Consider the following 14,933-nt stretch of genomic DNA (forward strand, 5'->3'; position numbering starts at 1 on the left):
AATTGTTATAGGATTGTGTGCGTGTTTCATATCAAGTATTACTCCATGCTCAATCTATCGCAAACTCAATTAAGCTGGAGGATTTAATATGGTAAAAGAAAGTTATCTATTGTAGATAACACCAATCGATGGTACATAATTTTAAATCGTATTTAATCTAAATAAAACTTTTCTCTTGTTTTTCTATTGATATTATTAAAAAATTAACATGTGTTGACTTAGAGTGGCTCACGATAAAATCTTATGAGTTTCCTCATTCTAACCTTGTTTTTTTAAATATTATATCATATTTGTTACAAAATTTATTTCCTAAACATACCCAGAACTATTGGGTTGTTCGGAAAGTTATTTCGTTTTTTTAAGGAAAAATGAAAGGCGGTTTTTTCATATCTAGAAAAAATTTTATTCAGTGATGTATTGGCCATTTTGTTCCACTACCTTTCGCCATCTTTCTGGCAACTTTAAGATTCCACGCTCATAGAAGTCCTTCTCCTAATTGACAAAAAATTGAAGCAAGTGATTTTTGACGCCTTCATTTGAATCGAAGTTTACATTGTTCAAAGAATTTTGTAGAGACCGGAACAAATGGTAATCGGATGGTGCCAGATCAGGAGAGTATGGTGGGTGTGGTAGCACATCCCATCCAAGCTGTAAAAGCTTCTGGCGAGTGACCAAACTTGTGTGTGGTCTGGCATTGTCGTGATGGAATACGACACCTTTCCTATTCGCCAATTCTGGTCGCTTCTGCTTGATGGCAGCATCCAATTAATCCAGCTGACGACAATACATTTTCGAATCAATCGTCTGGTTGCTTAGTAGTAGCTCGAAAAATACGATTCCCTTCCAATCCCACCATACAGAAAGCATGGTCTTCTTTTGATGAATATCTGCCTTGGATGTCGATTGAGCAGGTTCATCTTGCCTGGACCATGATCGTTTTCGTTTAACATTGTTGTAAACAATCAATTTTTCATCTCCAGTTATGATTCGCTTCAAAAATGGTTCATTTTCTTCACGTTTCAACAATGAATCGCAGATGGTAATGCGTCGAATCAAGTCAATTTCCTTTAAATTGTGTGGAACCCAAATATCGAGCTTCGAAACGAATCCAAGGCGTTTCAAATGATCGTAAACGGTCGAATTCGATAAATTTAACTTTTCAGCAATTTCGCGTGTTGTTATGCGACGGTTTGCATCCACCAGAGCCTTTATTTTCTCGTCATCAGCTTTAATTGGCCGACCTAAACGTGGTGCATCTTTCAAATCGAAATTTTCAGTACGAAATTTCGAAAACCAATTCTGACACTGACGTTCACTCAATACATCTTCTCCGTACACGGCACACAATTTTGTTCTCGCTTGCACTGCATTTTTACCCTTTCGGTAGTAAAAAAGCAAAATATTACGAAAATTCTCACTTTGATTTTCCATGTTTGATGTGATGCCAAAAAACAATTACTTGACAGATCGCAACACAATAAGATACTAAATGACGTCTGAAATGTCAGTTGTCAAAATATAAAACGAATTTGCCGCTTAGAGTAAGGTTAAGTATCGAGGAACGCGACTAACGACATCGCTTTGTGAAAAACGAAATTACTTTCCGAACAACCCAATAAAATATCCCTTATTCTTGTTTAAACTTTGCTATCTATGCAAGATACTTAAATCTAATAATTAAAAATCGTTCTATAGTAATTTGAAAACTGTGCAACTTTTCAATAAGGAGAGTTACAAGAATTTAAATTCCAATATTAAATGACACATGCTAACATTTCTTATTTTTCCAAAGTATTTATTCCAACATAGATTATAGACAATAAGAGATAATATATGATATCGTTAATACAACTAAATACGTGTGACTGAGCACCGAGAAACTTAGAAAAGTCGATTACGTGGCTCCGATTGTTCGATAATGATAATAATTAGTCGTTTACGGGTAATAACTAAGGAATTTATATACAAATACTGTAAATTAAATATATACAAAATTGGATTTTTTCTCTCTTACATTACGTTGCTTGACGTAGGGAATCAAGAACGAACAGTCATTGCACGAAAATAACGCATTGCTAATCGTTCGATTAATCGCCAGTTAAGGCACATATTTAAAATCGCGCTATAAATAAATGTTCATATCGGGGACGAAATATTTTTTATTCTTTTCTGTTCATCACAGTACGCGCAAATATAATATATAATTGGGCTATTATGTATAATACATTATTATGTAATATATTATTATATAATGTTAACTACAGAATTAGACTGTTTTAATATTGCCTCATGTACCATGATAGTCTCCGTAGTAGTAGTAGTACAATTGCACATATACGCTACATAATCATTTGATCTATACGCACTTATATGACCAAGAGCAACTGTCTTAAACATAATTTATGAAGCAAAAGATAAGAGATTTTGTTTTTAATTATGGTCATAAAACTATCTAAAATCTAGATTAAAATTATGTCTGTGTGGATATACTGATGTATTTAATGTCAGTTTTATATATAGGAAAGAATGATATATTTTCCGCTAATTTACGTCAGATTGTGCAAGCAAGATCCTAATATCTTTGATACATTATCAGTTCCAGAAAATCTTATTCCTATTCTAGCTCGCAGCTAGGAAAATTGCATATTGTGGGCGTTAAATTCTTAGTGTATCCATCATTAATCAAGAAATGTCTAACTATGTACTGACATGTGTAATGAAATAATGATGTTTAATATATGTAATAGTTTGCGATAGCACACTTTTCGTCGCTTACGGATCGAACTTACGCGCACATCGTCATTGAGCAGATTAATTAACTCAGCATTTACTTAATCGTAAGCTATATACACGTACACGCGCTCGTCAGTCGACAAGCCGTGATACTCATCTTCTTGATTCAATTGCACTAATATACTCGCAATAACAATAAGCAACAATTGACTTTTATCGTTACAAACAACTTGAGCTATAACATCGATTATCGAGATGCAACAAGAACAAGAAGCGCTTCATTCCGAACCGTTTTTTCCGTTTTCAAATATGGTACTAGTGCAAAGCTATTTTATAAATCCTTAAAAGATTTCTGCATGCATATCACTCATGTTTTACTTAAACGCTATTATTCAGTTTTATCAATCTATGTCATCAGATAAAATTTAAACGAATGAAACGTGAAAGAAAATATTGGCGATAACATTGCATAATGATCTACTTAATCCTTGACGAATATTCTGACAATATCCTAACAAACGTTATGTCACGCGATACATGTACAAAAATGGCAAATGAAATATGTGAATTTATACTGCCATTTCGGGTACGTTTGATCTCGCAGGCGACTAATACATCGCATTGCTAAAATGTATGGCAATAAAAATATAACGTAATTTGTTATAGAGAAACTCTCAGCTCAGAGACGACGAGAGGGAAGAGGACGGCAAGTCGAGAGTCAGCTATGTACAAAAGTATGTGAATGATTACAAGTAAGTGATTTGATTTCTCTCGGCATATTGATAATCCACGATGTAGCGTCGTGGCACTTTACGAAACGACATATTAGATATCTATAAGTGGTATCACAAAGAATCATATGTGTGACGCACGAACGAACGAATTCATAACGAAATTGCGATGCACGAGTGAGTGTGTTACGAATAACAAACTAGTGTAACAGCGAGCAATATTAACCGACGCTTGCTTATAGTATTACATTATATAATGACGATACAAAATTATTTCCGATATCTCCTGTTAAATTTTTAAGGCACATTGACTCCCTATACTGTTCACTTTTTGTCACACATTATTGTTATAACTCTCCTTCGTCGCGAGTGTAAAGAATCGATATTCAATTGAATAATAAGCTATTTGATCTTTTCTACATGACCACGTTCCACGGGAATCAGTCATTTCACTTTTATGTCGAATTAATCTAACAATTATAATATACATTTTAAATGTATATTCTCCTACAAGATTGATCGTTACGAGTCGTACACAGAGTCTTTAATGTATAAATTACTATTTACAATATAATGGCCTACAATTTATTTATTCCTCTTCGTTGATCGATAAACGACCGATTAACGACAAAGTATCGTAAATGCGGGTGATGCTGCTGCGCTTCGCGGCACATCGTTTAGAACGACCTGCGTTATATCTTACCATCAAGCACAGAACATCTCGAAAGATACCTAGAAATCTTCTCCTAGGAAAAGAATTCCTAAGAAAGAAAAAATCTATTTCTATGATAAAGAAACTTTCCACCGCCCATGATAAATAAATGATATTATACTGAAATTGCAAATAATGGATTATCTATCCTAACACGGCCAATCGAGGGATCAAGGAGATGACCAAGCGAGATTGTTCTCCAGATAGATCCACCATATGGCAACGCTACGCAGGGAACCGCGATAAGGGAAAAGAATCTCAGAAAATGCCAACGGGCTCGCGTTTGCCTGTATTTGCCATCGTCAAACGTAAACCTCGCCCCGTTTGCTTCCGGCGACGGTCGTCGTGGTCGGTACGCTCGTGGACGATGTCGGGATTGACGCCGAAGCCAGGTTGCTTGGTAGCGACGTGTTCGTGCACGACACACTGCTCATCTTCCTCGACGTGTCTTGATTCGCCCTTTGATTGGACCTAGAAAGATCATGGCCGAAGCTGTTGGTCCTCGGTCTAATGCCCTGACTGCCGGAAGTGGCCAGTCTGTCGATGATAAGACCGTCCTGCCTGCTTGATACGGAAACCGTACGAGTCTCGCGCGGCTGCAATCCCGGCGATTGCGGCAGGGACACACTTCTGTCGTCGCGACCAACCTGCGCGATTGGCGGACCAGGCAGTGATGCTGATCGTCTACCTCGCGCCTCCATCCCCGCACTGTTGATCTGTGCGGGCAAGGCAGCAGTCACCACGTAGCTCAGTTTCTCCGGTCTCATCAGGATCGGCGAGCGATCGTTGTAGCTGTCGAAAGTGGGTGAGCTGCCGTTACTGCCCATCGGACTACCATTGTTGTCGATCAACGACGTCGCACGGTCCTCCTGACCGGTGATACTTCCGCTCTGGCTGCTGCCACTTCCGCTGCCTTCCTCCTCGCTGCTGTTGACTTCCGTTAATGTCGCCTGGATGCTGTTGCCCTGATTGTTGGAATGAGTCGTTGTCGTCGTCGCCGTCGTCATCAGGCCCAATTGCGTCAGGTGACTCATGGTAACGGGGGTCAGAGTTACCGGAGTCATTAGACCGGCGCTGGTTAACGTTGGCGAGAGTACGGCTTGCGCCAGGGCCGCGGCACCAGATTTCCCTGATGATGGTGTGCTTTCAGTTTCCTGTATAGGCGACAACACCACCACCGACAGGTCGGTCGGATAGTGACCGTTCGCTGGTATCACGCCCACCACGCCGGCACCAATGTTTGCCGTATTGGCGGCCGACAGTGCCAGCCTCTGTTCACGGTCGACCACCTCTTTCGTCACGTCCGGAGTCGGTATACGCGGCCTGTTCTTCAGGGATACCGGCACTGAGTTCAGCTTCGTCATAGTGCCTGCAATTAGAAACAAATCGCAACGTTAGAACGACGTTTGCTCGATGATTCCGAGGACGCACGTAGCAAATAAGTAATGACGTTGCCGATTAAACTAACAACTATAGTAAAGCGCTTCCCGTCTAAAAAGGACGCAAAGAAGAACGAAAATAACTTTTAAACCGTTGCTTTGGCGCCAGACTGGAGACACATTGCGGAATACATTGAGAATATAATTACGCGGATACGATACTTTTCTTCATCGTCGCTGTCTTCCTTCTCTCGAGACGACGATGAGGGAGACAAAGAAGTACAAGGATTTTAGAGTCTCATTGAACAATTGGCGCGAAATAATCGCGGAAATTATGGAGATCGTACAAACATTACGTAATCTTGCAAGTACGTGGAAGTAATAAAGGAAAAGCTTACGACACGAGACTTTCTTTCAAGACGGGTTGTGACTCAGAGGAAAAAATCTTGAGCTGGAAACACCCGCGTCATCAGAGTTTCTTTGAAAATATGTTAATGCAACGAATGACATTCGACAGTATCACGAGAATAAAAATGTAGCAGGTAAAGAAATATTTAGACATTCATTTATTTTGGGATAATCGTTAAAATGTTACTGCAAAGTATTCTATTCAGTATAATTCAATTTAAATAAGAATGCAATATATTAAAACACATTTTATCTTAATATTTTCCACTTTCGTACACGACTATCCCAAAAAAACATAATGAATAAATATTTTTCTTATTTACTGTAGATATATCTTCATACTTTTTTAAATTTGGTATAAACTTTGGTAAATCTACATAACATTCAAAAATGTATATTAATATATTGAACACTTACATACGTATAATTTAAAATGTTATCCACTTCCTTGATTATTCAAAATTATTCATCTAGGGATTGATAGTAAGATATGACCATAAAAATTCGAAAAAATATAATTCTGTTATTATATATTATTATATTAGAGTATTCTTCGAAATGCTGCTGAGAAGAATGACTGTCAATATAAGTACGATAAAAATAGTAGTTGACGTGGCATAATTAACATAAAAATCTAACAAACATTAATGTACTTTTTATTAAGTCTCTTCTTATCGTTAAGTTGCTGCAGATACTTGTTTGCTCGACTTTACTATACACACCTTGGCGACCAATGCGCTGATTACGAATGCTCTTGCGTCCCACGAGACGATCGTAGAGTGATATTTTGAGATTCGGATTGTTCGTTTGCGGGAGACCACCGGTCTCATGACTACTGTACACGCTGTTGTGCCTATTACGCGAGAAGAAACCACCCCCGCTACTATACGTGGTCGAGGAACTGCGTACCGAGCCTACTCTGGTGATCTGTCGTTGGAACCAGCCGTTCTTCTTCCGTTCCACCAACGGAGTATCCACGCTTTCCTGATAGACATACGAGAGTCATTATAAAAATATAATAATAGTGAATTTGAAATTTATATAAGCATAACAACGCTCTATGGAATATTATAAAATAATTCTGGTATCATTAAATTTTACAACAAATAATGTAGATATTATAAAAATATATTATATTATTAGATATATTATAAAAATAAATAACAAACCGCTATAGATTATTAGAAAAGATTGGAACCTGAAATTACTTCTTGGACAGTTTATCGATAAATCTGACGGAATAAAAGTAAAATTAATTGTTTGCAAAACTATACTGATAAAACTATATTGATGTGAAGAGTTTACTTACGTAATCGGCATACATATCATCCTGATGAGCCTTACGATGCTGAACGTGGCTGTGAATCTGTGTGCCCAGCATAACGTTTGCGTAAAGAGCGTCGCTGTCTTTTACTTTATAATGTTCCGCGGAGCCTTTCGGCTCCTCTTTGCGATATTGCTCGCTAGCTACCGTGTACGGCAAGTCTTTTGGCACGACCTCGTCCCAGTATTGATCTTTCAGGAGTTCCGGATGTTCTTCGTGCATCTCGTCGACGATCATGTAACCCGCCTATTACATGACAAACGCGATGACACGATAAAAAAAATGCATTAACATATGCTCGCAGAAAAAACTAAGATACACAGCAAAAAATATATTTTCATGTGCAAATATTATGTTTTAGCGTCTTTTCTTTTTACCGCATTGCTTAGTGGAGAAGAAAATATTTATACGTAATTCGACGTAACAATTTGTGAATTACTCGGCTATAGAACCTGCATGTATGATTTATCGCGATCATCTCCTATATATACCTTGATATGTCTATCGATCAACCAGTTCAGCTCGATGTCGTCGTCGTCTTCGCCGAAAGGATTAATCAAGACCTCGGCGACTTTCAGCCATCCGACGTAGAAACAAAACTACAAGACACATTGAGTTAATAAAAGAAGTTTTACAAATTTGTGCAGGAAGAACGCCGAGATATACGGAAGATAATATTAGTCTAATCGATTATTCTAATCACCTGCAACGTCGTGAAGAACGGAAAATACATGTCTGGCTCCTCATACTTCCCGATGCTGTTGGAGTGCTCGACGAATTGTCTGCCGAGTAAGGCCGAGAAGAAATACGCGTACAGTGACAATGTTACCACCTGCACACAAACATATTTCAATTGTAAAAAAATTCTCGCTACATCACCGCAATAAAAGTATACGGTAATTATCAGCAAAACCATTTCATCTGCGACGGAACACTTATCGTTTAGAAAGAAACATCCAATGGTATCAAACGTAAGTGAGAGACGTTAAATACGTGCATTATGTTTCAATACGTGCATTATTTCCCTCGGGATAAACTCGTTGCTTGGAACGCTTCGGAAGCCGAAATCATAACGAATCATAACGGAAGACAATTATTTTCACCGGAAGTGTTTCGAACTTTGGAGAGAATTACTGCCGCTTCTCTCCGATCGCGGTTCTCTCTCTTTCATGCAAGTACCAGGCAAACAGGTTTAATGAATGAATATCAAGGTTGTCACAAGCACCGCCTTTCTCATCGAAGGTCACCAGGAAACAGTAGTTTATGCAAAAGTATAGCGCATACACGCATAATGGAAAATCTACCATATAGAATTGCGAGTGTTTCGAGTCTGCTGGATCCGAAAGATTCATCTAGAACGTGGTGTTTCCGAAGGCGTGACGTATCGCAGTAAAATTATTGTTCAACTCTCTCGCCGGCCTTGACCATGCAACACGTCAATCGACTTCGTGTATCATGCACGATTTAATATTCGCGCTGCATCCGCCGACTGCAACTTCAGAAACGTCTCCAGAGGCATAATCTTTACTTACAAAAACGTACGTTATAAATATGTTCTTGAGTATAATTATTCAATATGCAGTTGAATTAATTGTCATTATATGTATGCATAATACGCTGAAATTACAAGATTTCCGAGGTAAATTATTAATGCATTATTTCGATGTAAATCTTTAATAATCTTTAATAATTTTTCTCTAAATGTCCATATCAAAAGAAACATTTAATATTCTGAAAATATTTGTATATTCTTTATTCTATATACGGAAAATACACTACGCACAGGTTCAAATAAACTATTTATCATGATACATCGTGCCGTGTGTGGTGAAACTTCTGGAGAACATACGCGGCATAAGTGAGCAGAAATGTTTGCAGTGTAAACGCAGACGTGTGCAATAATAGCGAGCATCCGAAACGGGTATTAATCTTCGATGGATGTATCATTACGCAGTGAATACTTTACGGTTGTTACGCGTAATCTTCTTGCGATTTTACGTCGAATCGCGCTGTCGTGTCTTGAGAGGGAGATTTATATCATGATTTATATGGTGATACGTAAGAAAAACTACGTTCAATATTTAACGTTGTTTTGCTAGTTTTGCCAAATTAACAAAATCTTATTTTATTAATACGCTGTAATAATTATCGTATAATATTAACATAACATTAATATAATATTAATTATTAATAATCAGATTTGATGAAATATTTTCCATGAAATTTTATATATTTAATATACCTCTTTTATCTCATATAATTAGACTTTAAATATAAAACAAGAAGCCGAAAACATGAAATGTTTCTCATAACATGGATCGAGTGCTAGCATCACGTTCGTCTAGATTTACGAAATGGCGTACTATTTAATTCCTCGAAAATAGCGTTTACACTAGACTATTAGCAAAATCAGCTGATGAGTAATTACAATTTCACAACTCATGCATGTCAACTAATTACAAGTAACGAAACCTCGTGTCTTTAAGAGTGAGTTTATTTTCACAATTTCAATGTGTTTACGGTCCTGAAAACTTCGATAAATAGAAAAATTTAAAAGAGGATATCAGCTTATAGAATGAAAGAAAGATAAATAATATTATTGTGCAATCGCTTAACGCGCTGATTGTTTAACGCTACATAAGCGAGTCGGGAAAATCGCGTGCTAAATAGACACGTTTCTGCGTAATTTTAATCGGTTGATAACGAGCACATTAACGTAATAACAGTTGTAACATAATAATTTGCTGCGACTTTCAAGTTTCGTACTATGAGTAAGTATGCAGATTAAATTTCTGTGTTATCAGCAAAGCATTTTATGTAATAACTAATTTTGTGATCGAATAAAACGGCACTAAAACTTTACATTTCAAAAATTAAAGAATCACTGCAGATAACATTAACGTTGCTAAACTATGCTTTTGTGCAAACGACAATGAGCTTTTTTATTTATCTGTGGCTCAGTTAGGTGTCACAGAATTTCACACATTGCAAGTAAATAATGCATTAGATACGCCTGTCAAGGAATTACATAATAATGCGTCACGCTCCTGGCGCTTAAAGCATGATAATGGCATGACTACTGAAGAATGATGAAGACATTCACGTAACATATTCGACATATCTGCCAATGACAAGCGACACCATCGATACGTAATTGCTCTTTATGCGATTCCACGGCACTACGGTGTAAAGAGGAATGAACGGAAAATACTATTCAAGAAATGTTTCCTTCTTTTTCTTATTCTCCAAGAACCAAAATAAACAAATAAATGATACATCGATTATAATTCGTCACTCAATTTCACGCAAAAGTACTCACCTGAGTGTAGACTAGAGGGACGCAAACTGTATCGTAACCAATCAATGCGCCAAGCCTCTTCCGGATGTCGCTGAGCTCGACAAGGAGGGTTTGCACTACGTGATCGCTGGTAATCAGGGCCTCTTTCCTCGCCCTATTGATGATGTTGGTCGCCCAGACGAGCGGCATCCAATACTTGGACATGCCCGCCTTCTTGTTCATCATCTCGAAGATTTTCATCTCCGATTCCATCATCAGACCTGAAATGAAACATCAACGGTTAATGCGATTAATGCGTGAGGGCTGTTTCGTTGGTTGCCCGACTTAAACGAAAAACATACATCCGGATGTCCTGGCAAACTGTGTAATTACAACTTTCCCTGCTTGAGACGCCTGAAACGTTTTCTCGACGCGGAATACGAACGCCTGCATATCGTAAATCGCGATCGGTATCGTGGGGCAGTAAGTCAGTGCCTCGCGATGCTCGGCGATTCTGCGTTAATTATGAAATTCATCAACACGGTTCGTTAATCCGACAGGGATTATCAAATAATCAGCGTCTTTCGACTTTCTTGCGGCATACATAGGTTTCAGCTGGATTGCTGGAGTCGATATGAAAATTGAATGAATTCCTAACGCGAAACGTACGATATCGTCAGCATAATAGTTTTCTCGAAAGTTTCTTCCACGCCAAATCTTAACGAGGGATCTTTCACGAATCGCAAGTTGACACCTTTCTAGTAAAAGTGAGAAATTTATATATATATCTGTTTGTGATTATCGGATATTTGTCACTCGGTGGTATGCAAAACTTGTGAGAACAAGTCTGAGACATTTAGATGCAACAGTGAGATAACAGCTGCTTTAATGTTTGATGTCTGCTATTCTTATGTGGCTACACTCCGGAATTTACTTTCTAAAACTATTTATGGTACAAGGTTGAATTTATTACATAAATTTGTATAAAATATTGTATAAGATTAGATACGTCATTCTATACATATTAATTCTGGAAATATATTTTATTATTTTAAACGAAATATAAAAATAAAACTTTATTTTAAATTTAGCCTCCTAAAATTAGCGTGAAAGCACAACTTTTATACGTAATTGTAATAACTATAATTTTGAAAATTATGCAAAATACTAACAGAATCCTCTTTAGAAAGTATAAATTTCAATTACCATAAAAAGCTGTTTGACTCTAAAAACACCTAACTCACTTAAAAATTCATACGGTCCAGAAGGAAGAAAGGCATCGTACGTTTTTTAACATGATAGTCGAAGTCATTGTACGTCCTGTAAATGCAGTAGAATGTTTTACACTCAAAGATTTGGCTTCGCCAGGAGACTTTAACGACCGCAATCAGCACAAAAACTATTTTAAAAGTCACGACGATCGCGGAGAGCGTCGTAACTACCAGTTCTATCGGTATCCGATCAACTAACGGGAACATCGTAATTTCTCTCGGAGGCATCTTTTTATTATTAGAGCAGAGAGGGTCGCGCTGGCGGAAACGCTCACGTCCGTCTCTAGGCTGGGGCGATACCCGAAAAAAATTGAGGCAACCTTGCTGCGGGCGAATTAACGAAATAACTCGCGGCGTCGCTCTGGTCGGTCGTCGATCGAAGAAACCGTCTGCGAGATGAAAGAAACTCCAGTCGAAACGTGTAGATTACTAATGACGCTACGCGTGCTCTTTTATTCAACAGGCGTGCGATAGCTGGATCAGGTACACACCTTAATGACAAAAACTGACGTGGACTGCCGCGCCAGTTCGATTTAGCGTTTTGCGTGATTTATATGTTTTAAACACACGGCATGAAAATTTCTTAATGTGAAAGATTGTCTTCACTCCTTTCTTACTGTGACGTGCCTACGTTCATATGCATGCCCATTGTTATCGTTTCGCTGATAAAGCATGTGCACGGTGCTCTCTTATTCTTTGGGTATGCATTTTATGCAGATGAAACTAGAGAAGTAACATTATTTTTTAACAATTTATTATAAAATATATCACATTAGCAATTAAGAGTAAAGATTATCAAGCCAAACAAAACACTTTTAAGTTTTATCAAATAAAAATTATATACACGTAATGAAACAGTTGTATTTTGCAGTTGCAAACGCAAAGTATATTTCGCTGTGTGCGATTTGAGAAACGTCAGCGAACAGCGCAGAATGCACGAACTGATATTGTTCTGGAGTAATCGATTGAGTCGATATACGATTCGCCCGATTCCTCATGCGACCTTGATACTGTCGCGTGGTCACATGACATCGTGCACAATGAGCCCGAGAATTTGCAGGCAGCTACTAAAAGTAACGGCCGATAACTCATTGCATGACTCATTCGAGTGCCGTGATACGTTATTGGCAGTGAAGACCAAATACATCAAAACGAGTGTATTGGAAGATTCTTTCTCGACATGCGCTGCCTAAGAAGCTAAAGAGAACATAGGAATAACGGCACAATTAAAAACATGTTTAAAAGTTACATTCAATTGCCAGAAAAATTGTTTCCTGATCCTTTGAGAACCATATTCGGATTTCGACTGTAAATTATTTAATTTCTATCATGTTGTACGTTGGCGTATACGATTATCGCGCGGAAAGTGTGCGGCGCCGGGCGCCTGAAAAATTTCGAAAGCGCCCACCGCCATAAAGGTAATTTATATCCACTTTCACGGGTTTTTACGGGTCGGGCGCGATTTTGTGGGATGACGTCTGCTTAATTCGCGAGTCGGTGTAACGTTTCCCGGTCGAGGGGGGAGGGGAACACTGCGCAAGGCTTGGCGACACAGAGCTGCTGCTGTTTCTAGGAGGTAAGAGTTACTTAATGCCGTTAGTATCCGCTAATAGAAGCAAATCGACGCTAATTAAGAAAGCGCCTGACCACGCGCGTACGTGGTTCCCCGACCCCGTCGGTTGTTTACACTAAATTATAGCTCGTGAATCATAATCACCGTATCTCTGAAGATTGCGGAGCACTCGGTGATGTTCGATGTAAAACTCGATGCGCGTGCAATGAGTTTGAATTCGCGGTCATTAAATTGGAATTAGCAGCCAGCTTTCTTCGCGGCACTTACGCTGCCATACCGATATAAATAGATAGCTGATGCAGTTGTAGAACGTAAAATTAAAATGCACTTCGACGTGTACGATCGCGCAAGAAAAGTATCAGGATACTTGAGGTCTAAATATAGATGAGAGTCTATACGCGAGAAAGAATAAGAGAGAGATTTATGAAGCGTAGAAGAAAACAAAAAGAAAAATGACAAGAAAGAAGTTACAACAAGACTTGTCGCTTTTATATTTTATTCTCGGATATTTGAAAACCAGAAATATAATTAAAATTTAACGTAAGAGATTATCTCTCCCAAACAATTGCCTCGAAATATCCGGTTTATTTTACTCAAAAACTCATTTCCATCGTGTTCTGTAGCATAGCAGTCCTCAAGTCTACGGATACAATCTCTGACGCAATAATTACAATGCATAATTGTGCCATTGTGCGACGCGGATGATTTGCTTTTCAGATGCAGTTACAAGTACGTGACGGTATAGGCAAGATTTCAGAAAATTGCAGCCAGCCACAGTCGCGTTTCGCGATTCCCATCAGTCGTAAAACGACTTCGACGAAAAAGAAGTGGTTCCGTCCGTTCTTGGGAGGATGTTTACCTCTCGGGAGCACGGGCTACAGACGGAGGATGAGCAAGGTAAGGTACAAATACCTCGACGCACAACGAAGCCAGAGAGAGAGAAGGATACTCGGCAGGGGTCAATAAACGCGGGGATCCTTGCTCGGTTGGCAAGGTCGCTGTGGAGGTAAAAAATAAACCAAGTTCCTTCGACCCCCCCCCCCCTCGCCCTTCCTTCTTCGCACCCTTGCGAACATGCAGTGACGACGCTGGAAAGCATCCTTCGGAGAAAACCAGTCTCCCATCCGGTCTATAACTCCTTAAGCATACCTCTACAACGCAGAGGTCCATGAATGCGGATGTCCTATGTAAAAGTGTCGCGGGGGATCTCGATGTGGGGACATTCGAGTCGATAAAACGATATCCGGGTATTGTATCTTCTCCTTTCAACCTTCCTCTCGCGGCACGATGATCATTAAATAACACCGGAGAAGTTTTCTCTTCGGAATAAAATTACCCCTGCTATTGGTTTCTTCAGCATGGAGAATTGTCATTTGTGCACGCTTTCTCTTCAAGATTCTATCCAAATCGAACATATCAAATAAAACACAAAACTATATGATCCACACACTTCTCGTTTCCTCGATAACTTTCCGATAAATATTCGATAATATATCTAAACACATATGAAGCAACGAGAAAGTAT

At 38.6% G+C, this 14,933-nt stretch overlaps 1 protein-coding gene across 2 annotated transcripts in view; it reads right to left on the minus strand.

Annotated features, from left to right (window-relative positions):
- Positions 1-1,774: 1,774 nt before the first annotated feature.
- LOC105282760 overlaps positions 1,775-14,933 on the minus strand; it is a 44,638-nt gene continuing 31,479 nt past the window's right edge. For both annotated transcript variants that reach the window (XM_011344984.3, XM_020032799.2), the window contains 6 exons: positions 10,607-10,845; positions 7,991-8,119; positions 7,779-7,886; positions 7,273-7,533; positions 6,686-6,947; positions 1,775-5,545 (listed from right to left, as the gene is read on the minus strand). In XM_011344984.3, coding sequence (XP_011343286.1) covers positions 4,479-5,545; positions 6,686-6,947; positions 7,273-7,533; positions 7,779-7,886; positions 7,991-8,119; positions 10,607-10,845 — 2,066 coding nt within the window. In that variant the 3' untranslated portion in view covers positions 1,775-4,478. The remainder of the gene's footprint in view (positions 5,546-6,685; positions 6,948-7,272; positions 7,534-7,778; positions 7,887-7,990; positions 8,120-10,606; positions 10,846-14,933) is intronic.

This window comes from Ooceraea biroi, chromosome 1 (assembly GCF_003672135.1).
Source record: "Ooceraea biroi isolate clonal line C1 chromosome 1, Obir_v5.4, whole genome shotgun sequence".
In the NCBI taxonomy this organism is placed as follows: domain Eukaryota; kingdom Metazoa; phylum Arthropoda; class Insecta; order Hymenoptera; family Formicidae; genus Ooceraea; species Ooceraea biroi.